The following is a 25837-nucleotide window of genomic DNA, read 5'->3' as shown; positions in this document are numbered from 1 at the left end:
GCTGTAACACAACACCGGGGAGGGGGAGAGCAGGAGGAGGAGGAGGAGGAGACAGGGGAGAGGGAGCGCCAGCAGATGATGGTATAAAAGGGTTTTCTTCCTCCCTCTGCCCCGCAGCCGGGTTTTGGGCAGCGCTGGGGCAGCCCGGCGGCCAGAGCTGCCTGGCAGAGGCCCAGGCCGGCGGCGCGGAGGAGCATCCTCCCGGCCGGGGCGACGTCCGACGGGACGGGCGTTAGGAGGGAAGGGAAACTCGGGAGAGGAAACCTCCGCGAGGGCCAGGAGGCAGCTGCCTCTTCCCGGCTGCCAAGCCGCCCGCTCCGAGCTCTCCCCGGGAAACTCCGGCGGCGGACGCTGCCCCACGCCGCGGCGCGGGCGAGATGCGGGGCCCGGCGCCCGGGGGAACCCGCTTGCATCCCCTTTTCCAGGGCTGGGCGCTTGCTGGGAAACGGGAGATTTATTCCCCGCTGCGGTTTGTTCCCAAAGCTCGCCTGGCACCGGCGCTCCCTACGCACACAAACACACACAGCAGCCCTGCTGCTTTAGCCTGGCAGGGAGAACCGCAGGGAAAAGGGAAAAGAAAAAAGCTAGCGAAGCCTCGGGGCAGCGCTCACCTCTCCCAGAGCGTGGCCGGCGTCCAAAAAGCCCCAGCGCCGCTCCCGCATCGAGCTTCGTGCCTGCCTGCGCACTTCCACGTGCATCGCTGAAACGCGGTTATACCCGCTGCAAAAGGAAGCGATTGAGCAAAAGGCAAGCTGAAAGATCCTCTTCTCGGTGGTGTTTTTTTTTTTTTTTTAATAAACACAAAAAATAAACCCGTATCATGAGCAACGGCAGGGGTGTATTTCAGCAGCTCCGTCACCCGGCAGCAGGATATTCACTGCGGACTCCCGGAGCAGCTCCCTCACCTCCTCCATGTCCCAGGGACTCGGGACGTCCATGGGAAACAGCTATGATTTTTCCAAAAATCCTGTCCGCTCGTGTGTTTAAAGTTCTTGGGAAGAAGTCCCTCCGTTCTTCTAAACAGTAAATATTTATTTCTTTAAGCAAAACATTAAACAATTTTGTTTACTGTTTACAGAAACTGAACTTGCATGATATTCTTCCAAGAACCTACCCTTAGCTGGCTTCCTTAAACCCCAGCAGCCTTTAAAAAGCAGGATGATATTTATCAAAGTTGTTAAAAAACATTTGAGTAAATAAGCAAATATTGGAAGCTGATACAGCAACGCCACAGTGCAAAGAAAGCAACCCCTCTCAAGTCGCATCTACCAACACCCCTCTGCTTATTTAATCTCTTATGCCTTTTTCTGAGGATAGTTTTTCTGGAGGTAGCAGGCTTTCATCACCCGGGATATTTTCAGCAGTTTCTGGTGTGCATCTTTTCAAATAAACCGAGTCTCAGCCCGGACACAGCAGCCGGGCTCCAGCCCACAGCCCCGGTCGTGCAGCTGTGATGCTCTTTCTGGCAGCTATTCTTCTCGGGCCACCCTCCCCCAGCTGTGTATTCCTGTATATTCCTCGGTATTTCTCTTTACGTCCATGCAAACTGTGCATACGAACTGACAACGCACATCTCATTAGTAACCGGCAGTTTTACCTTGCTAAGGGCAATTCGGGGTAATTTGGGCATCTCATCCCAAAGAGGGGCAGATGCTGCCACCAGGACAATGCAAAAAGCAGATGGGCAGGAGGCTCGGCACTAGCTTGCCTTGAAATGACAGGGCTGCATCTTTCCTGTTTTTTCTTTCCCCTCTGATTTATTCTGGATCAACAAGTCTGCTGCATTTGCAGGACTTCCTTCGTTACCTGGAAGATGCTGCATCCGCCAGCTTCCTAATCCACTTCTAGCGATGAGTGACAGCTCCTGTGAATCATCCGTGTCCCGTAGAGGCCCAGGTCCCCGGGGAGTCTACCACCTCCATCGCCAGTCCCCAAAGAAACCACATCCAGCTTTGGAGCACTGAGTCATCTGCCTCAAAAGGTGCTCTTCATGGGAATTACCAGAAAGTTGAATTAGCTCATTTTAAGTATCACGTACAAATATACAAATTATTTCCAGATCTTGGAGAAACTTGGCATTTTGCAATCTCCACAAATGCTCCTATGGGGAATTAAGCCCTGAAGGACAGTCAGGGCTGTCTAAATTCTCCATCAACCCAGTTCCTGCTGCTTTCCAAAGATTTGATTTTTTTTTTTTTTTTTAATATACATCAGTACGGTTTCACCATACGAACCATATTTGGTGTATAGTTGTGTTTAGGGATGAGCATAGCCCAGGATAAGGCAACTAAAATTACTGCTTGTCATCTTGGAGCCTTTCTCAGCATAAAGTAACCGGAGATAAAGCGCTAATCGCCAAATCCCTTTTTCCTACCGAGTTCTGCTGGTGTCGGCTCTAAAGCGCCCAGCAGCAGCAGGTAGGGCAGGAAAGGGCAACTCCAGTGCCAGCTCACTGCGATGAGTGGATTTAAAAGCAGGAGTTCAGTTCCCTACATGTTTTAGGTGACTGCAATAATATGATGATAAAACAGATCATTGCAAATGAGTAAGATGGATGTCCAAAGCGTGGCGTGTCCCTGACGACCTTCTTACAAGCTTTTTTATTTCTCCCTCCTGCATTGCAATTCTGAAACCAATGCCAGAAATGGGATTGGAGACACTTACTGCTGTTTGCAAATGTGACAGTGACTTCAGAATTGCTCCGAAACCTTCAGCTAAACTCCCATCCACTGCCGGTTAAAGAGCAATCGTAGCTGTGAGTGAATGAGTTTATTCACTTCGTTTTGTCTCGACTCAGCAGTTTCAGGCCATACTCTCGACCAAAGCCAAAACAATCAGAAGTTACTTTTAATCATTTGGGGTTATTACCATCTTGATTATAACTTCTCAATTTCATATGTGGTAAAAGCCACATAAAGCGGGCTGAATATATAAGTACATATTAGGAGAGAAACCCTTTAAAGTAATAGCCAATGAATAGGAGTAAAGACAGAATTCACCATTTCACTCCTAATTGAACGTGCAGACAGCTCGTCTTGATTTTTGACCCAGACTAAATTCCACTCGATTTTCCATTCAAATATTAGCTCAGTAAGAACAGCACGGCCGATGTGCAGGGGCAAATCAAAGAACAGGGCTGCGGGCTCACATCAGTAGTCCTAACTACCTATTACTGTCTATGCTTGACTCTTCCTCCAGAAAAGAGGGAGTATAAGTGGAATAACATGGATAAAGCAAACCAGAGAAAATAGGAAACACAGAGAAACTTGGCTGCAATCGCTTGCAGTAAGAGCGTAATGGAGAAACCCAGCATCCCACGAGCTGCCCTTGAGCAGCAGATATGAGAGCAAGATGCTCCAGTCTCTTCACCATACGGCACGACACCGCCGTGGCCTTGCACAGAGGCTGCTCCAGTAAGGATGAGTTAACTGCATGGGATAAAATAAGAAAAAGTCTGAACCACTGCCTGGAGTGAAAAGCAGGCGTTTAACAGATTCACTCGCAAATGCAGCTAACATTTGGCACTGTGAACCCCATCTCTTCTCTCGCGCTGCTCTTCCGTTTCGGGGAAACCTCAGCCTGGAACCGGATCACACAGCGTTTCTCGTGCTCCTATTCCTTCTTCTCTAGCCCTGACCATAACAAAAGCCTAGATAGATAGATAGGCAGTAAGCAATGCAAGTAGGTCGGAATTAAGTCCACATTTTTTGCTCCATTTTACAGACTAAGGCAGAGGAAAGTCACCATGATCAACCAGTCAGAGTTTCTCTAGGACATAATCCATACAATTTTGCTCCATTCATCCCTGCTGTATGATATCCAACAACTCCAGTTAAAGTAGAGGACATCTTTTAGGAAAAAAAGCTGAGGAAGACAGCTCCAATCACAGAGAATTTGCTACCACTCTTGGTAAATACTCCCAGTGATTGATTATGCCCCCCCATAAAAGTACATACTTTCCTTCTAATTTGGGTTTGACCGGCTTCAGCATCCTACCGCTGGATGCTATCTGCCTGCTGAATTGGAGAGCCCTCCCTCACTAAACGCCTGCTCTTCAAGGAAGACTATGTTCGTGTCACCTCCATACCGACACCTTGGCAGAATTTGTACCTTAAATCTTTTATAATAAAGAACATTTTCCCAAACTTTGATCTGATGTGCAAGAAAGCAGCTCCCCCCCCCCCCCCAAAAAAAAAGTGCTCTTCTGTCAGTACTCAAATAAAAAATTAGGTCCGTAAGACAAGGAAATAAGCACACAAGGAGTAAAAATTTCAGAAAATTAATCATTTAATTTTGCCATCGCAGCTGACCATACAGCTAAGTACAAATGAAATATGAATAACCAAAAACCACAAAAAAAACCCTCACCTCATTATTGCAGCTCTCCGCATTTCCTGCTTACATCTGTAATGCGAGATGATGAAACACTGTAAAACTACTGCTTTTTTTTTTAATCAAGTATCCAGTACAGAAGATAGAGTTCTGAAATATTAACCTGACTCTCATTTTCAGAGATTTTATCCCCTATAAGAAGAGGTGAATTGCAATGACAAGCTCTGTAACTGTAAGTTTGGCCGTGTATTAAATAACAAATTCTTTCCGAAATCTTCCAGGTCATTAAAACAACACAGAATAAAAGACACAACTGCCTGACTCCGTTACCGTCTCAGGAAGACCCAGTGCATGTAAAAGCCAAGCTTTTCACTCGTATTCGGAACAAGATGAAACCTGCAGTAGATCTGTCGAGATCCTGCCCTGGCCGGGGTGTCCCCTGAAGTCTCAGAAGTGACTTTGCAGGGGCTTCAGCGCCGCACCAGCCGGGAGGTCCCGCGTGCCACCACTGCCCTCTACCGCGGAGCTCCCGGGCTCCCCGCCGCGGCCCACGCTGCTCGGGGCGGAGGCTTGCGTGGGCCACCGTCTCCCCGCGGCCTGCTTTCTGCAGAGCAGCAGCTTTGGGTCGCAGTCTGTGCTATCAGCGACATTCAAATCCGTTTCAGTGCACCAAGTCCGAGGCTGCATAAAGCAGGGAGTGGATAACGGGCTCTGACAGGGACTGCAGATTTCTGCAGCTGGACTGGGACCGATGACGCTGGCTGCACCACCACAGCCAGCACTCCTGCACGCAGAGAAGCACCGTGACGTTTTTCATGAGCTGAAGTGGTCAGGCCTCTGATTTTGCTCCTTGTAGCAACATCCATAGCTTCAGCAATGGCTTATCTTTACCTTCATGCACAGATCCCCGTTCGTGGTGGACTCCAAGAGGAGCATCATCAAGTTTTTCCAGGCCTGGATCCCGCAGGACAGTCTCCCATCACAGTACCAGAGGGCAAGAGCCTGCTTAGAAGCAGCCTGTTAGTGGCTGACTTCTTGCAGTGCAGGTGGCTCAATACCTTTCCAGTCTTGCCTATCTTTCTCCCTCCCACCCCATCAATTAATCAGAATATTTCCTATCATCCTCATCAGTATGGGTGCAGGTATCTAGACACAGGTCACTGAAGCTCTCTGGGCCTCAGTTTCCCCATAAAAAATTGCAGCTGCAAAGTTTTTGCCTAAAAAAAAAAAAAAAAAATTAAGTGACATTACAGCACTACCCTATAAAAAACTGGTCCTGGCAGCCCTGTCATACAAATTTTTGTCATTGGACCCCGTAACCACTGTACTCACCCAAAGGCCGTAACAGAGCTGCGGGTCCCGCAGCCGGCCTCCAAAATGGGCCAGGCTACTGCATCTCCACCGTGGTCCACCTGAACCTTTCTGCATCACAGGCCTGGGCTGGACAAAACACATTTATGAGACGTGACAACGTGCAGGGGAAGACGACACTGCGAGAGCGACTGGCTCATCGAAACCCCGGCATGAGAAACACGGCGTGAGCTGCGGCTCAACCACCTTCCCAGAGCAGGACAGCCCACTGCAGCCTTTCAGCAAGTCTCTAAGCAGAGACCGTGGGCTTCTTACCTAATGCACAAGCAAAGAAATTATTAGAAAAACACAATAGAGCAGTTTCTGGGGGGAAAAAAATCACACACAAAAAACCCCCCTTGTGCTTTTGAAAAATCTCTCCCCCACACACCATCAGCTCCTCCTGTATGAAGATCTGGCGTGTGCCCTAAGATCTTTGTGATGCAACTTCCAAAGTTTCTAGTTATGAAAATTTTTGGTCTTAATACTTAATATGCATTTTTAAAACATTTCTTAAAGACTGGTTTAAAAATCATTAACAACCACCAAACTTTATGGTCTGTTGGTGTGAGTTTTTTTTTTTTTTTTTTTAAACATAATCTGTTGCAGACAAAGCAAAAACTCAAAAGGCTACAAAATCCTTGTTTTGGAACAAAGGGAGGAGTTTAATACAGAAAATAAAAATTGTGGTTATGTGTTAATGTCAAACTGTTGCCACATAGTTTTTACTTTTTTTCCTTTGAGTAATACACTGCAGAAGACAGATTTTAGCAACAAGTGCATTTGTAATTTCCTTAGTGAAAAAATAAAAAAAAAAAATTAATACCATCTGAACAACTTCCATTTCATACTAGCAGAAGATTTCAACACTTGCTTGCCACACTGGCTATTACTCATTGCCACGTCCTAAAAAAAAATAAAATAAAAAATTGTAACCTGTTCATATCAAGGGAAATATAGATGTATAGGATATGCAGAATCGGAGTGAATGTTTTTTCTGCAACTGTTTCTAAGCCCATGAGCTCCTCTTTTATAACTTTCTATGATCCTTCAGTATTTTCCAATATGTCCTATTGACTTAAGGGAAGCTCCCAAACTTTATTTAGGAGGCAAATTTTCTAAGACACCTATACAGGTCTTTTATGAGCAGGACAAGCCTAGGTTTTACTTTCTAAGTTCAGTTCCTCCTTTTCTGCAGGGGGCAAAGCCCAGAACATACCTCAAGAGCTCTAGGAGCTTCCACAGTCACCAAGGAACAGACTTGGACATCTCCACACCAAAAACCTCCTGACAGCACAAAATATCAAATAGGATGTTCCTGTTAAAATGTCATTAAACTTTAAGTACTGTAATATTTAATTCATCACCACTGGCATATGCAGCAATTCTATAGCTGGTCTCAACACAAGTACAAATACAGCTATAGGAAACAACGATGCTAAAAACTCATTAGTCATACAGTCAGATTTCCTTTCTCATCCTTCGCTCCTTCCTCTTATTCTCTCTTCCCATTTTGTTCCTTTTGAAGTCTGGTATGTTGAAGTTCACACCAAACCCCTCCTCACCAGCAGGCACCACTCCACATCCAGCTTTAGAAGTTGACAAGTCGCCTAGAAGAGCAGAGAAGCATTTCATTATTCACAGGATGACTGACCTCCCAGCAGCATTTTCTTCCCAGAAGATAACAGAAATAGACCTCAGTTAGCAAAAAGTTGAATTTTGTTTCAACACAAACCTACCTCCAAGTAATGGGGAAGGGTTGCTTGGAAACACTCCTGCACCCTCCCACCACTGAAAAGAAGAGGATAAACATGTTACTCCTTGATCCAGCAGGGCCCAGAAGCTCCAGCAGGGCTATTGCATCCAGTGGGACTACTCTCACATTTTCAGGGCATTTAAATGACTCGATCTCTCGAGCTCTGTTTCTGCTCATTCATTATTCATTCAGTTCCAGAATTGCCGTGTTTTGCACCACCGTAGGAAATGTTTATCAGTCTACAAAGTTGATGGTTAAGCTTGGATCGCATCCCTGCAGCCTCTGGCCGCTCCTCACCTTTAAACCAAGGAAACTCCTCAGGATGCCATTTAAGGGGAAGTATTTCGGAGCAGTGTATTGCACAGGACTTGGAAGTAACCCCACAGCCACACAGCAGCACTTACCAACAACCATTAAAAGTGGAAGCATTTGGTCAAATGCTTTTTGTATTAAATTATTTAGACTTTTCAACAAATATTAAGATGGGATGAAAAGAGACTATACTATGTCTCTATGCCTCCAACTTGTCACCTGCTGCATTTTGGTGAACTGAAAATCATCTTACTTGTAGGCACAGAGTACACTGGATATACTTGGGACTCATATTAAAAACCTACCTACATCTGCTTAAAATATCTTCTAATATTAAAAGCTTTTTGTTAGGAAATTCATCACCATTAAGAGTTCTCCCATTAGTGCAAGCATAGACCAACAATACGCGCTTAGTGTCCTACCCACGACCTCAAACCCATGGTTTCTGAGCAATGTAGTTCAAAACTCAAACATCTTGTCAAGTCAAAACCAAAGTCAACTGCAAGGACCAGATATCAAGTAGTATTTTAATTACTGATCATCGGCAATTTTATCTTGTAGGCTGGAAAACTTGGTTTGCAGTCAGTGCTCATTTTCTTCCAGGCTGCCATGACATTACAAGTGAAGAACTGCTAAATGAAACTGCGCTATGCTTAGCTGTAAGTCATGCTGTCTCTAAAATGGTCCCAGCGAAAGTTGAAAAAGCACATAAGCCTCTTGAGAGGAGCCAATTTTTCAAAACGCATTTAGCTATAATTATACTGGTATTCAATATGTTCTGGTAAGCCTGTGTTACCAGGAATGCAACTTTTCACAATGCACTGGAGATGTGGGTAAATACCAGACACATATCATTCCTCTTCCAGCCACAATAGAAAAAATCTGCAGTACATAAAACTATTTCAACCAAGGTGCAAGATGCTTAAGTATGTATTTTTCCAATAGATTTCAGACAACACAAGAGCTCACCCCAGTCCACTGCAGCCTCTCTTGAAACAGATTAACATCTCCAAGTTGATGCTAAGACACATATAGACATTTAACCCAACACTCAAAAGGATTATTCTTTCTTGTTTAGATAAATACATAATTTCCTTTAAAAAAGTGTAACAGAGGAAAATACTTTGTAGTAGTCTTATTTTAGTTTTATGGCACTTTCACAAAGCTCCTGCTGAGGGAGTCAGGAGCTGCAGAGATAAGCGCCTGTATACAGCTGCACGTCTTTTTTTCTAAAAAGCAACACTTTGGACACTTGCAGCTAAGCCCATAGCTGTAACTATTTAGGTGTGCTAGGTGTATCATGAGGCCAGAAGACAGAATAGCCAATTTTCTTCTCCAACCAACCTTAAAACAGCACAGGCTGGGAGAAGCTGGGTATTAGCTGTGACGAAACGGGACTTGAATAATCACCAGGACAGCTGAGCAGAGAACAGCAATTTTGTTTCAGAGATTTCGAAATCTGGTTTCTTTCCCCTTTGGAACAACTCTCCCCGGATTTCAAATTTCAAAGCAGAATTAGTGTCTCAATAGCACTGCCTCTAGGGCAATTCCCACAGTGGGCGGCCTGGCATTGGGAAACCCTGGAAGCACCAACCCTTGGGCATCCCACCTGGCACCCTACCTCAGCAGCCCCAGCTGCAGGGCAACATGCCTGGTGACAAGCCAGCAGCCTAGGTTTTCCCTGCTGCTGGCCAAATGGGAGAGCTGGCAGAAAAAAATCAAACAAGTCTCAGATGGAAAATTGCTCAGCAGTTGGTGGAAGGTCACCAAAAAAAAAAAAAAAAAAAAAAAAAAAAAAAAATCAAGAGCATCTCAGTCACAATCTGTACAAATTAGGGAACACTAATAAAATTTTCTGGAATTTGCTGACCAACTACCAAATAACTACATACTTACATCCGAAGCAATAGACAAAACATCACAAAACTTTCTCGGTATCAGGGCTGTGATGGGATATACAGAGTTAGCACTGCCCTAACAACTCAAGAAAGAAACTGAAGATCGTGCAACTGCAGTTGGCATGCAAACTCTTGAGTAGGGAGAAGGTGATCACTCCAGACAGAGCCAGCCGTGGGCCGAAACCCTCCTACTTACTGCTGAACGTACCTTGTGATAGTCAAAACCTGAGAAGGTGCATCAGCGTTGGTGATGCTCACCAGCCCTTGGGGCAGCGTGCTCAGCCGCCTCTCACGGAGAGCTGCGCCCGGCGTCCCCAGGAGTGATTCACAGGCAGGAAACCAAAGTCCAACGCGTCACCACCAGCCAGAGAAGGCACAGGGCGGACCAGCACGGCTCCTGGGCACGTCCCACCAGCTTGCTTCTGCCGCAGTCAGGATCTAGTTGAGTGTCCATGCCAGGACAGCCTTACTACTGCTCGCCAAGAGCACAGGCCTGTCCCGACAACTTTGCTTCCGCTACAGGAGCCGCACATTCACGTCGTCTGCCCTAGATGATGAAATTCTGTAAACTGCAGCCATAATTTAACATTTCCACCTCTGACTCCTTTCAGGAAGCAGCCATGAATAAGTTCCCCATCTTTTGTAAAGTGACTAATTGTTGTTTTATTTGGGCAGGAAATGCAAGAGGGAATCCCATGTAAATGGGCAAGCTCTCAAAGTTAAGACATTTACAACACTTCTTTCTCTTGAAAAAGTTAACTGCTTTTCACCTAAGGTCTGCAGCTCTCTCTTGGACAGCCAGGCAATAAAAGGCAAAAGGAGAGAAGCAGTTTAAAGAAATGCTGAAACAATTCATTAGAACACAGTACTTGAAAAATTAATGCAGCTAATTTTTTCAAAAGCTTCAAGGAAAATTGGGCTTAACTAAACACAACTTTAGAAATGAAAAGTGATTTCCTTAGAGTATGTGCAGTCTAACCTCTTGTAATATGCTAACAGTCTGTGTTAAAATCAGTTCGGTTTCGCTGGCAACATCTGTAGTATCACATAAAGCAAGAAGCATAAAACACCAGTCACCAAATTAAGCATTAAATTTTTATATACATACATATATATATATACACACACACACACACACACGTATATATATATATTTTCTTCATCTGAAAATGCCAACTGGCTAAAGAACAGATTCTTTTAGTCAGAAGGCAGACAAAACCGTAACTATCTCAAAACAGTAGCGCAAGGTATTCACCTAGGGCATGGAAAGCACCAGTTCCCCGTTCTGTCTGACGGGTATTCAGCCCTGGGGTACCATATCCCCAAATGTTAGACTTCTAGCTATCCTGCAGTGATCGACCTCTTCTCCCTTTCCCTCTCCCCTCAAAGCTCAGTTTCATCTCAATGCAGAATGAAAACACTTCTGAAGTTTCAAGAAGCTGCAGAAGACAAAAAGCATGCCCCATTCACTTGGGGTACGTATCTGCACCTTGTAAAAGTGCTACACAACAATTTTCTATTAGGAGTTTCCAAGGCTAGAATTCACACTTGAGGAAAAACAAAACCCACGCACACACCTTAAACCAACTTTGTGACTTTTATTGATGGGCGACAACTTTATACTTCTAGATATCACTAAACTGTGTACAATTAGGAACTCAACATTATAGGAGAGCAGACAGCAAAATTAAACAAAGCAGACTTAAAGAAATATCAATCTTAATTATTTTGCCCATTTTTTAATTTCATGTACACAGAAGCATAAATGCAGTTTGAAATTTCTTAATAGCAATAAAGTTACAATCACCCATCTATATAGACTAACATCTTAACTCCAAGTATTTGATCTGCAATGTGTACTTAAGCAGTTTCTCATCGCACAATTATTAAAATGTGTCTTCCTATTAGGAACCAGCAACTCTGCATTTTGTACGTTTGTACATTTTTTGAAGCACATAGGACCATTTCCATCTCATACACATCGGCTCATATTTTACCACTTATCAAAAACTATTGGGGAAGCAGAGAGCACTTTTTATTTTTTTTATTTTTTTATTTTTTACTTAAGTAAAGATAAAACATTTTCACAGAAATCTACAAGTTCTGTTGCTGGTGCAGGGTTTTCTTCTACTACGCAATTAGAAAGTGGGAATCGAATGCAAATCCCCTTTTATTATCTTAGGATTCAGCATTAACTCAGATTTTCTTTTTTTTTTGTGATTCATGAGACTGAGTCTTTTAACCAAATGACTTCATTCTGCAAAGTCAAAAGTCTACACAAACTATGTTGTGCACAAACCCAAGGTAGCTTCCTTTTTTACTCTATCCCATAGTTGCAAGGGAAAAAAAAAAAGAAAAGAAAAAAAGGATTCACTCAAAAGAGCATTTACAGGAGGAAGAAAAGTTAGTGATAGTTGGCGTTCTACAAAGCAGGTATCTTGCACACACAGCGTAAAAGGGGAAAGTTTCACAGCAGGTCAACTCGGCGGTAGTACAGGAGGTAGGCTGTGCGTTCTGCAGACGGCTTCACCACCTGGTACTGATTTATCACTTTAACTGCCTGGTCATCAATGCGTAACCAGCCATTTAGACCAATTTGGAAGACGTCCGTAGTGTAATGGCCACCAGTTGCGCTGTTTCCATGATGATAGACAACTGTGAAGAGAAATTCATGATGCATAGATACACTATCTATCAAGACAAACATTTTTAGTATAATTTGAGTTAAAGAAAGTATAAAAGTAGAATACACTATAGCTATAGATTTTTGAGAACTTATGAAATAAGTCTCATGGTAGCTTACATTTTAAACTACTGATGTTCTAGCATTTAGTTAACCACAAGATAAACAAGCAAATCCTGGGTGATATCTGGAACTTAATTATTCAAAAGCTTATGTTAATAATTTAAAATTCATTCAACAAGCTCAGTTCTGTGGATGAGAAGTCCTAGACTGACAGAAGACTAAAGCATTATACTTTTCCACAGAAGGAGTTAGAAAAAAAAATCAGAAGGTTAACACATTTGCTCCAAAACAGCTTACATACACTCTCCAAACTTGCTCTGTGAAATTCACTATCAATAAAAAAAATTATACTGCCAGAAATTGCCCTGAATTTCCACAAAAAACCAGGTACATTATGTCCTTCTGTAACCTCAGTGGTCACAAAACTGGATCTAAACCACCAAGTCACATAAGGTCACCAGTACTGGCACAGATTCAGTGACGTAAAAATTAAGATCTCTGGTTCTCCAGTAAATTATGTTCCTCTGATGCCAACACAAATAAGCAGGTGTAAATCCTAAACTGTGTATGACTTTTACACTTTAGCAAATTCATTACTGCCCAGATACTGTTTTCTTCAATATTAAAACTTCTCTTCTAAATTCTTACACCAGTTTCCAGTCTTAACTGCCAATTTAGGTCTTTCATATACATTGCAGATGCTCTCTTAAAAACATCATTTCCTCACATGAAAATAATCATATCCAAATGAAACTTTTCCACCCACAATATGCTATTCATACACTGCCAGCAGTTCTCATCTTGAGGTACAAAAAGATGCAAAGCCAGCATTCAAACGGCCATTTCAAAAGACATTTGAAACATTTACCCTGAGAATCTGATGTATGTTAAGCGTAATTATATTACAGCTATATTTCAGCTTCTGCTAGTATTTTTCAGGATGGATCTCCTACAGAACTGTGTTTTTATGAGTTTTAAGCTGAAAAAAGTCAGATATATAAATACGTAGCATTATATGTTTGTATACAGAATAAACGCTGTATGCAAGAATGACACCCACAAGTTATTTCACTGCAATTTTAAAGAAAATATTATATATAATCCAGAGAACTCCAGAGTTTCTAAAATTCTATATGCAGAAATTGTTTTGCAATACAGGAACCAGAGGCAGAGAGATAAAATACCTGCAAAGAGCCGGTAGGTTCTTTGGCCTTTAAAAATTTTACTTTTCACACCAGGAGATAATAGCTCTGGAGGAAGAAAGTCACAAAGGCAACAGTCAGCAAGTTTAGAAATTCAATTTCAATAGAGATCAATTATTTCTAGCAGAAACCAACAGTAACAAATGAGAAAGTTTAACTGAAGTGACTTCTGTGACCTGTATAGAACAGTCAAAATTCTGCTATCTGGTATTGCAGGCATTGGTTTTTGAAGTTATCTGAGCACTAACACCTAGGGAAGTGTTTAAAACTACTGAGAAAAAAAAATACTGAAAAAATTAGAGCAAAAGATCAGGCTATATATTTCTTTCTCCTTTCGCTCCTACTGTCGGAAGATGACAAAACCAATTTCAGAGTCCAAGTCTTATAACAACTGTTTTTGTCAATCAAGGCAGATTAAACTAGTTCTAAAAATGTCCATTTTTAAAAGACATTTTAAAATAGAGTATTAAGTAAAATAAAAGGGTACTATCTGACAAAGTCACATCCGCTTGAGATATGACTAACCATTCCCCCCGCCCCCCATCTGAAATGCTGACTGGCTAACAGTCAATTTGTCAGAAAAAAAGAAGCATTTAATATGGCAAGTTTCAGATACTGGATTATATGCACAATCTCACCCTTTGTCCAATCAGTATCTCTAAAAGACGACCTTCGTAATATATTGTTTAACCCTTGAACTATGCTTTGTCTTTAGGCTATATTTTATGTTTTTTGTGTATTTTTTCCTTTCTGTAGCCACTGTTTATTGTAGTAATTTGTCACTTCTTTGCAATCTGAGACAAAAATACCTAGTATTATGCAGCAATAACCTTGTATAGAGACATATTACACATTCTGTTATCTTAATCCTTAAATCTGCACACACCTCCTATTTGGCCAGTCCCACGCCTAAGATGTGGAAAAGATTTCAAGGGCTTTCTCTGTAATGTTTTTTGCAAGACGGTGGCCCAAACTAATACACGGTGAATGTCAGGCTCAGCAAGAGTGAACCCAGAAACCCAGAGAGATTCTTTTTATGCAAAACAAAGCATTCAAGATATTAATTCCAATTATTAAGGTTCTAGAAAACAATACTCTCCATGAAGAAATGTTTCTTGTGCACAAACCTGGGTGCTGGGGAAGAGAACTGAAACAGACATAAACAAACAGATGCTCCCTGGGAAAGGTAACTTCCCGTCTCCCAAAACAGGGAGAATTTCTATTTAAAAATCTTTACCTTTACTAATTTCCAGATCAACAGGATACTCAATATTCTTGATAAGCTTCTGACATCCACCAGTTTTCTCATACACAAATCGCTTGAGGTGTAAAACAAGAACAGGTGGGAGTTCTTCTAGTGTCACTCTTCGACTGATCTCCACCTAACATACATAGAACAAAGATGAAAGGAAATTAATTTTTTGTTAACCACTCAAAATCACTCATTTAAAGAGGAATATTTAACTTTAAATAGACCACTAGAGCCTACTAACTCGTGAGGAAACTCCTGCGGAAAAACTATTACCTTATTCCATCATGAAGATTAAAATGTGGATTCATGATGCTGAAAGCAAGTAGGTTTCGTAGGCTACCTGATTTCCTAATCAATCTGAGCTGATCCAATTTACCAGATACAATGATATATTTGGAACAGAAATCGTTTCCACAAACTGTGCAAAATTTCAGCTACATCTTAAGGATTCAAATATGCATTCCTGCATCCAAAAAAACATCAAACCCTGGCTACATCAGCAGCTTCGCTGAGCAGTAGGGTTTTATTTTTGTTGTTTTCTTTAAACCAGCAAGCCAAACAGAGCCCTCTTCTTTTCCATTCAACAAATAAGCTCCTGCTGGTGCCCATCTCCTCATTCTCCAGGAAACAACATGGAGAAAAAGAAGCTAAAAGGCAAACATTGAAAGCGAAGACTATGACAAGAGGTTTACATAATTCTCCCATGAACTCATGAGACAGCTACCATGTTAGCATGGAACAGCTTCTGCTTTTAAGGAGCAAATCCGGGGAAACTTTATATGCAGAAATAATATGCATTTGATTCATCAAGTTATTTCTGGCCCAAGATTTTCCTATACAGAGTCTTCCAAATCTCAAATCTTATGTCTTTCAGTTCAAAGTTCAATGCAAAAAGAATAATTCCCAAGGCAGAGCAAGAACAGGAGGACACTGGAGAACGTTTCTGCAGTGGTTTAAGCAGGTCCCATTCTCCTCCCTCAGTAACCGAGCCAGCATATGGGAACATATGGCTGCCCCCAGCTGCGCCGTTCAGTCAAGAGTATTAGCTTAAACCGCAGATCTGTGCAGTTCTGTGTTATGGTGCCAGATTGCACAGCAGCAGCTGAGCAGCAGGCACATGCTCTGCTGGCCTGACTCTGCTAAGGGGCACTGATTTCTGGCATCGACATTACCATCCAAAAGTGCCACGAATGTTTGTTTAGTGAGTATGAATCAGAGCACTAGGAAAATATTTATAAGATCTTCAAGGAGCAGTTTAGAAACTCCAGGGGGTGTTAAGACTCCTTCTAAGGAATTAATGGAAGGTAATTTAGAAAACATAAACAGGTCTATGAATAGAAAAAAAGGATTAAAAAAAAAATCACTGCAGTAAAGTTAAATTAAGCCTTTTAAAAAAATATACTAACAGTTAAAATATTTCAAGATTTAACAAAATTGATCTGCAAGACCATAAAGAACCAGAAGTGTTTTCTTCAAATGCTAGTGAGCAAGTGAAATTGAACGCAGACACCAATGAAGTGTCATTCCACTTTAAACATCCATTTCCATTTAAATGCCTACCCATTTAACAACACTGCATGGGAATCAGATTTACTGCTATACACGTAAAATTCAAAATCAACTCTTAGTGTTTATTTAAAAAGCCTTTTGCAAAAATTAAGTGAAATAATTCACATACGGTCGAAAGATTATTTTTTCCATATCTATTTCTCAGGCCCATCACTTGTGAAGAATGCAATTCAGATTAAACAAAATCAGAAGACTATAAACAATTCTGAATTGTCTTGAGCACTGAAATAAAACTGTACACCAAATACTGTGTTAAGAAACTGAAACATTAAAAGGTGTGAGCCTAACAGCTCTTAATTCAACAATTAGTTGGTGTCTTTAATTTGTTACGAAAAAAGAGTAAAACAGTTCTGATACTCTTTGCTAACAACATTTCAAAAGACTGGCAGAATCAAAGCAGAAGTTATGGTTCAGGTTTTTCCAGATAAGCCAATATTTACAGCAATACCATTTTCAGCTTTAACAAAAATTTCAGTAATCCTTATCTGGGAAACGGAGTTGAAGTGTTTCCTCGCAATGAAATTATCTGTAAAGTCCTATGCTTTCTGTAAAGTCAATGTGTTCAGTGTTTTCAGTGCAATTTGAAATACAACAACTGCTATTCTGACCTGAATTTCTTTTGAATAAGAGAGCAAAAAGACATTGTGAATGCTTATGTTTCCACCCAGACGCTAAAATACAAACCAGACCAAACCTCGAGCACTTAAATTGAACACCCATTTCTTCCAAATCCCATAATTGAACACTAAGTTGTCAGTAAAGAAGTTAAAACCATCCACAGAAAAAACCAAAAAAATGAATGACTAGCACAACAAAATCCATGTGGTAATTCATGATGACCTTGCATTGCAAATGTTTCTTCCACATGGAAGACAACTGCAGAAACGTTCTCTCTCATTCACTCCTACTGGGCACGTAAAGCAGACAAACTGCAGCTATCTGAACATAAGGAAAAACTTTTTCCCTGTGAGGGTGACAGAGCACTGGAATGGGTTGCCCACAGAGGCTGTGGAGTCTCCATCCTTGGAGATGCTCAAAAGCTGTCTGGACACGATCTTGGACAAGATGCTCTAGGTGACCCTGCTTAAGCGGGTAGCATTGGACTAGATGATCTAGTCTGGAGGTCCCTTCCAACCTCAACCATTCTGCAATTCTCTGATCCATCTTCAACTTTCCAAAAAAAAAAAAAAAGTCCATTCTTTCTTTGTCTAACCACACATTTATTTGGACTATTGAGAAGACTAATATATATAGAAATAAAACGCCAGAAAGAACAGCTGCAATCCAAGAGTCTGTCCATCCTGGCCTATTGAAAGCAGTTAGGAATAGTGTTTGCAGAATTTTCACCTGAGCATTCCATGCACAGAATTTTTTTTTTTTAATTACGCAGAGTAAACAAACCATAAGAAGCAAGACAACACTGCAGGGTGAAAAAAAAATTACCTATTACTCTATACCACAAGTCCTCGAGCTGTAATGCCAAAAACATGCTTTTCTTCCTATATAATATTTTTCTACTACAACATTATGTATTATATTATTTGAAAACTAAGATAAATGATTTGCAGAGTTGCATGAGGGAATACAATCAAATGTCCTAGTATCTGAAGTGACTAAGAATCATGAGGCTCACAGAGATCAAGAGATGCTCCTGCCCATTGTCTGAACTATCTGTTCTACTATAGTTCCATCTGAGCTATTTCCATCATAACTATTTGTATAAATCTTGACCGATATGCCTCTAACCTTCTCTTAAAGAAGTGAGAACAACTCCACAAGCACCACAGGCAATCTAGTCTAGCTTCTCATTCCCATTTCCTGTTTGAGTATCGCAGAAAAATGAGGCTCTTCCTTTCCTCAAGCCTTACATCCTGTTCCATTGCTCTGCTTCTACGTTTTCTGTTTGCAGTGCTGAACAGCTCTTCCACCTCAGTTTTAAGTCACAACTTTTAGACTGTTACTCATTCTGGTTGCTCTCTTCTGGATATTCTCCAACTAAAGAACATCTTTCTTGAGGTGCTGACCTAAAACTGAATATAGTACTTCTGACAGGATTTTTCTAGGGCTATGTAGAACAAATCAACTATATAGTACCAAGAAATACATACTCAATGGAGGAATTATTGGCTATTGAAGATTTCAGATTATCGATCTGGACAGAAAGATAATGATGATACCAAGTGGCTTTTTCTTTGGGGGGGGAGGGGGGGTTGTACAGGGACTTCTAACAGGCCTACCACTACTGAGCATCTTTATTTTTAATTTGTAAGTCAAATGTACAAATTGAAACTCACCAGGGACAGCAACAAACAACCATGCAAATGTTCTGCTGTAAGAGATTTTTTTCTAGACAGAGTATGTTTTCAACTGATGCTTTGAAGAGCTACTCCTGTACCAAAAGCATCTGGCAATGCCCAGAAGTCAGTATGTTAAGATTAGCTGTAAGCTGCTTTACCCATAATAGTACGTATTATTACCACATTTCACCCTGATAATCTAATACACATTACACACTCAACTAAAGTTTCCAACCAATTGTTGCACCAACTCAGAAAACATACCAATTTACAGACACGGTTTTGTTTAAGAGTTAGTTCTCTTCTTTGAATGACTTTCGCTGTACAAATTCAGAGTATTATGCTTTACTATTGCAGCATACTTTAAAAAGATTAGGTATAGCGTTCAGGTACTTATTTGTAAGAAAAGAGCTGTGTAAAAAAAAAACTTATTAAAAAATATTTGACTATAAAAAGGGGTCAACAGAACACACCTCTTGTTTGGTTTTTGTGGTATAACCTTGAACAGACTCTCTTGCCACCAAACTTTCCAATGCATCCTGAACCGTGCGTATCTTGTCAGACTGGATATCCAGTTGTAGGGTGAAGAAAGGCTGCAGTGTAGCCGACTCCTTAGAACTCTGCTGATAAACAACAGATCTGTCGAGACAAAAAAAAGTAAAAGAAAAAAACAGTAATTTTAAATACAGAACCTTCAAGTAAGTACAGATTGAAGTCTCCCTTGGTAACACAATTTACAGTTAATTCAAAGCAAAAACACATACAAATATAAAACTGTTAAGCATGAGTTTTGACAGCTTGAATCCACTTTACGGCAAGTAAAATGGTCTTTACATCTATTAACAACATACAGAATGGGATTATATTTAAACTGGTTTATTTATGGAAGGATTAAAACATTTATTGGATAAGCACACATTTAAAAAAGAAAAATGCTCAAATTTGCGGTCACGTATTTAAAAAGATTCACCTCAGGACTCTGTTTTCCTATAACAAAGAAATCTGAAAGTCCTCCCAAAAACACACAGTGCGAATAAAGGAAATGAAATCAACCTACTGCAAGTTAGAACAAAAGACAAATGTAACATTTTAGGATTAATGTTCTTGAATTTCTACCTCGAGCCTTCAGATTTAACATTTTTTTCTAAGTTAAAAAAATAAACATTTACCTATTTCACAGCAGAGCACAGTACAAGCCTGATTTAGTAAAAATTTTAAAGTAAGTGGAAAAAGCTTATATTAAAAAAGGCACTTAAGTTACTTATAGTTAGGTTTGATAAAACTTTAAAATAAAGCTTTAAAATAAAGTTCCTGCTATACTTAATTGTCATCTCAGCTTGGCAACTGTAGTATTTTTCTATGCTGCTAACCACAAAAATATTTGTTTTGTGAAATATACATTCTTCTGGAAAAGATGTCTGGAAACTGGAAGGTTTTGCTGCAAGGCACAGAACGCTTACACAGAAATCCAAAGCAATGATGACTCCTATCATTTTAAATCATTTGTGATCATGCTAGATTTTAAGTTGTTTTTGGAATAGATCTTCAGAAATGTTATATACTAATGTTTATCTAGTTGTATGTTTTCCTGCAACAATTTCAACCAAGTCCAGATTCTCCAGTCAAAACACCCAGATTATCACTCAGACCAATTTCACAGTGTTTTTAAATTGTTGGCTTTAACCCCACCATATGAAATTTAAACTATGCTCTGTCCAGGACTGGCATTTCCTTTTTCTTCCCATCATTTTCTGTGCCTAGACTTTGTCCCTCTGCTCCACTGTCTGGACATAAATTGGAGGCTTTTGTACAAGTAACATAGTAAAGTCCTGGAGCATGAGAACACACTTCCTATTTTTTATTTAGGAAGTTTAATCATTTTCAGCCTTTAAGTAATATGGTTTGGTGATCACTGCTTTGTGAGGTGCAAGAGTACCCTTTAGCCACAACGTCACTGCACTGCTAAGGGGACTCCCACCGATTTCAGTCTTTTGAAACTTTGACAAGTTCAAACTAGCAAATATAGCTCTTTTTTTTTTTATTTCAAAAGCAGTACTTTCATTAAAAAGGCCCATTCGTTTAAACAATGTGGTTTTATACAGCCAAATAAATCATGCATTTCTTGTATTGTTTAGCTCACGGCAGTACCTCACAAAGCTTGAAAGCAGGAAGATAATCAGCATAGCTGTAATTCTGGCAGCCGTGCTGAAATTTCTCAGGATCACATATGAAATGTTAATCATACAAGTTTAATGCCTGTACTGCAAGCTCCTATCAAAATAACTCCTTTGATTCAGGCAACACCTTGAAGCACCATAAAGCCATCCACTCTACATTGGCAAGTACTTCTCTTTTAGAGGAAAAAGCCTATGAAAAACAGTAGCATCTTTATTTGAGTTTAACACTTCCTTCTTGGCTATATTTAAAGACAAAACCTTCGACACATGCCAAGCACAACGTTTCAGTAAACAAACCCTCCACTGTATAAAACTTGCTCATTTTGGATACACTTTCCAATCTCCTTCTTAAGCTAACCATTATTTAATATGATAATTAATAGAAAATGCTATCAGTTCCAACCATTTTGAAGTTCATACATTACAGACTTAGTTAATAATATGAATGATACTCTGAAAAGTTAATACTAATGAAAAATATTTCTTTAAATATGGAATTAGAAATTAAACTGTAACATTTCTTCAAAAGATATACAGAAATGGACTTGATAGCAATACCTTTGCAAGGCTGGTTCTGGGTAACAACATTACTGATTAGATTATTTACAAGTTATTTTTGGTCAAGGGAAAAATCTATTATTTTCATATTCATAATTAGTTTGGGGTACTGTAGGAATTCTACTATCAGTATAGTTCCAAGATAAAAATTTTCAAGAAAACATACACTGGCCATTACCACCGTGCTTAAACTGCAGCACTAGAATATAGTGACAGTGAAAGAGACACAGGCCATGCTGAGAAATCCACCCTTACTTCCTCAAAGCAAAGTGCTGCCCAAATACAAAAACTTCTTTGATTAATTTTCTTTTAAAATCACAGTGCGTTTGAAGAGAAAAGTCAGCGAGACTTATGGAAATATTTAGCAGACCTCTAACTGGATTGTGAGCTAGCTTGCAGAGCAAATATTTGAAATTCACACAAGCTGAAAACCAAAAGGCACCCTTGTTCATGAACAAACCAGATCCTGACAGAAATGTGTATTAACGTGTTCACATTTAAGTCTCACACTGTTTTTAACAAAAATTACAAAAATCATTTAAGCACTTATGCCTAAATAGGCATGTAATGGACAATTAAAGCCCTGAGGAAAGACTAAGGTTTCTCAACCCAAAAGATGAAAATTCAAACCATGTTTTCCCAGATGCTTTTTCCATTTGATTTTTCTATTCCTGGTACTTTAATTTGGTGGACTTCTACTTGCAATTTTGCATTCAGTCCTTCCTATCTCCACCCTCAGCCTCAGAGCAGGAAGCTTTCCAGCATCTCAACATGGGATACTGTTTCTGCGGTAAAATGTGTGACCTAGTTTGGAGGCTGAATAAAATGGGTGTGGTGGCAACAGATGTGGGATTAGGCCCTGTGGTTCTGTTGCTCGGTGCAAGTTTTTCTCTTTTTCAGTATCACCTCCATTTTACTTCATTTTCTGTCAAGTTCTACAGAACAGCGTCTTCTAAATATTCTTTATTTAACAAACTAATGGAATCTTATACAGATCTAAGCAATTCTGGCCATGATAAATACATTAAGGGTATTAATAGTACCTTGGCTATGAGAACATACAATCAACACAGAATTTCATCAATACATACAAACATCCATCTGCCAATTTCTATGGAAAACAATTTTATTTGCCAACTGTCTGACTCAAATCCCTGAAGAATAATTTCAGTGCATTTCACAAGCAGAAGGCACCAGTCCACATTATTCGCACCTGTAGACTGGCAACACAAGGAGTCAAATACTATGAATTAAATGTCTGCCAATTTAGAAATAATTCTTCAGCTCTACCTTTTTGTTTTGGAATATGTTTTTCCCTAGTGTTCATCTTACTTTTATTCTAAATTATATGTTTCTCCAAACAAATCATGAGGCTTCCTTTCCAAAAAATATTCTTCCAGTACCTACTTTCTGCCTTCCTCTGGTATCAGGCTTGAATATAAGTAATGTCTCACATTCCTTTCGTTCCTGTAACAGCTTGTAGTGATTTACATTTTTCCAAACAAAATTCTTTCATCTTTAACACTTTATTTATGAACTTTCCTGCTTCTGGGAAGCGTAAGTGTCTATAAGGAACGGAAAGTCAACAGTTCTCAATTTTAATACCTCCTCTTACTGACTGGACTTAATTCTTAGAAAAAACTCACTACTTGTTAGTATTATTAGTAGCTGTATTATACAAAGTTAGTTCAGACTCCTGAAAAATTAGGTAGCTGTAAAGTTCTTTCAAATTCTTAAATATAAAAAGGCAAAGCATATATAACTCAAACTCCTCTTCTATATGCAATTGAGGAGTTTTGTTCTCAATCTTGAAAAGATTCAGCCTATACAACAAATCATAGAATGCTTTCTGACCATGATGTCCATCTTCTGAAACTTCTCTTGCGTAACAGTGCTTGCTGGTAGGATGCTAACCTTGTGTGGCCAGAAACAACTGTACAAAATTTTATCCTATTCCACAATGGTGAAAGACAGCCAGCAAACCAGAAAAGGTTATCTGTGAAGGCAACGCAGCCCACAATCTCAAGAACTTTTACTGAATAGTACTATACCTTATATGACCACCAAAAATATCAGTAATTGGAGTCTGAACAAAGTCAGCCTGTCGAGTGACTGATGATTTGTTGCGAGGTCCCACTTGCTCCCATTCATCCTCACTGCCTTCTCCTTGTTCATCTTGTTCCTCCTCTTCATGAGCAGTCTGTGCCTCAGGACCATTGGAAACTGAGAGTTCTTAAAAGGAAGGAGGAAAAGAATACATACTGATTTTTACAAATAAAACATGTACACAGATAAAGAATTTGAAAGAATAAAAAAACAGTAAGAATAATTTTCAGAGGATAAAGTATTTTCATAGGTTACAACGTTTTTTGAAAGACTGAACAAGGGCTTTTAAGAATACTCCAGCAACACTCACAGCTGGACGTACATGTGTATGTGTATATAAAAACATAACACAGCTCACTGATGACTGCTGTATGTAAACAGAAGTAGTTTTGTAACAGACAAAATTTTATGTACTTTTATTACTAAACTAATGGGGTAGAAAATTGGAAAGTCAGGTGTTATTCTGGAGGCATAATTATGCCATTATTAAATATCACTCCTTTTCTGCATGGATATTTTACAGAGAAACCAAGGTTTAGCAAATATTTTCTTTGCAAGTGCCAAAGTCAGCAGGCTATATACTGAACACAGCTAAGCAACAAAATATGGAATCATTGTTTTATACCACAAAAAAAACTACTCCACTAAAGAGAAGCTGAATAATCGGTGATCTTTCTCTATACTTGCATAAGACTAAAAGTATTTTGTTTCATTTCTAGTAGGGCACCCAAACATAAAGGCACTGTAAAATAAAATGGCATTTTTAGGCTGCTTGTAAATCCCAATACTTCTTTCAAAGAAACTAAGTCTTTGTTTTGTATTTCTCCACCTTTGTCAATAAGATGCTTTTAAAATTAATCCATGTGTTCTATTTTAAATTAAATATAAATTAGCCATTAGTCTAAATGTTTGCTATTCAGAAAAGAAGAGCTTAATCAACAGCTGTTTAAAGATCAGTGACAAACTATATTGATATATTTTTAAAATACTATAGAGAGTCCCAGTAAACAACCAACACTGCAGATCTGAATGGTAGAGAAACATACCTATACTTAAGACAAACTCAGACAACTGGAGTTAGCCTCAAATAACGTTCTCAGTTGAGCTCACTAAAAAATTTGTAATACAGAAATTTATTGTTTAGGAGAACAGGGCACATGTCTTGTGATCAAACGTCACCCAGAACATTTATAGAACCATAATGCTTTTTTAGAAATATACTGTAATACTGCAGATCATTTGTAAACTTGGAAGGAATTGATTTATTTTACTCTCTGGTCAGGTTTTAACAAAAGATCATTCTAATGTCCTTCTTGAGTCCTCTAAAAAGTGGCATTCTATCCCCACCTCCACATCTATTCCAAACATTGTTCTGTACTACAGAATATCACAAAAAGAAAAAAAAAAGATCTTCACAAATATTCGAAAGGAATTAAGTTTGCTACAAAAAACTAACTTTCATTATGTGGAGAGAGAAGTTTCTTTAAGGTCAGCATTTCTTCATGTAGTCCATTGAGGATAAATCCCAAATATTCTTCAGCATCCTCTTGTCTGCCCTGAATAAAAGTTTTTTCAGTAATTATATGACATTTTCATATTTTCAATTTAAGAGTAGATAAAAGACACTGAAATTCTAGCTTTTCTATTAATTTAGTTAATTTACCAAGTAGTCAGAGGCTTAGGTGGAAAGTCAAATAAAGTTTAAACTTCACTCTAGCAACACCCCATTTATAACAATTTCAAAGAGAACCAATACATTAATTGCTAACCAGCCGTGACAGCATGCACATACATAAGCTTGACCTGGATCTGAACATTTTTTAATTAGTATTTTTCCCTCAGTACATACTGAATAGAACATGCAGGTCAGTAAATTTTTTTCGGCAATTTCTTTCAAAAGTACTATTAAAAACTGCAGTTGAAACAAGTCCAAACCAGAAGATGGTTTGAACCATTACCTCTTCTTCAACTAAAACTAAATCTGAACCCATTATTTTAAAGTCTCTGTGGACCTCCAACTATTTCAAGCTGAATTCCAAGCAGAAATGAACAATTACTCATTTCTTAGTTTAAATGTAAATCAGTGCAATATTTTCTCTATAAAAAGACTATATACTGATGTTCTATTCCAATCATATTTTTTCAGCGTTCTGACATACTAAACTGCCAGATTATTATGATAAATACCTTCCTATAATTTATTCAGGTTCCAAGGTTGTCTAACTTCAATTAGTCTATTGTTTGTTATAATAACTTCAGTGATATTTAGGCACAGAACCTAT

At 39.5% G+C, this 25837-nt stretch overlaps 1 protein-coding gene across 1 annotated transcript in view; it reads right to left on the bottom strand.

Annotated features, from left to right (window-relative positions):
- Positions 1–11226: 11226 nt before the first annotated feature.
- Positions 11227–25837, bottom strand: part of USP10 (ubiquitin specific peptidase 10) — a 54340-nt gene continuing 39729 nt past the window's right edge. The window contains exons 9-14 of the mRNA XM_064519758.1: positions 25012–25111; positions 23501–23681; positions 19188–19353; positions 14834–14978; positions 13579–13644; positions 11227–12303 (exon numbers count right to left, since the gene is read on the bottom strand). Coding sequence (XP_064375828.1) covers positions 12116–12303; positions 13579–13644; positions 14834–14978; positions 19188–19353; positions 23501–23681; positions 25012–25111 — 846 coding nt within the window. The 3' untranslated portion in view covers positions 11227–12115. The remainder of the gene's footprint in view (positions 12304–13578; positions 13645–14833; positions 14979–19187; positions 19354–23500; positions 23682–25011; positions 25112–25837) is intronic.

Source organism: Dromaius novaehollandiae, chromosome 13 (assembly GCF_036370855.1).
Source record: "Dromaius novaehollandiae isolate bDroNov1 chromosome 13, bDroNov1.hap1, whole genome shotgun sequence".
Classification (NCBI taxonomy): domain Eukaryota; kingdom Metazoa; phylum Chordata; class Aves; order Casuariiformes; family Dromaiidae; genus Dromaius; species Dromaius novaehollandiae.
This window is presented reverse-complemented; position numbering and strand designations above follow the sequence as displayed.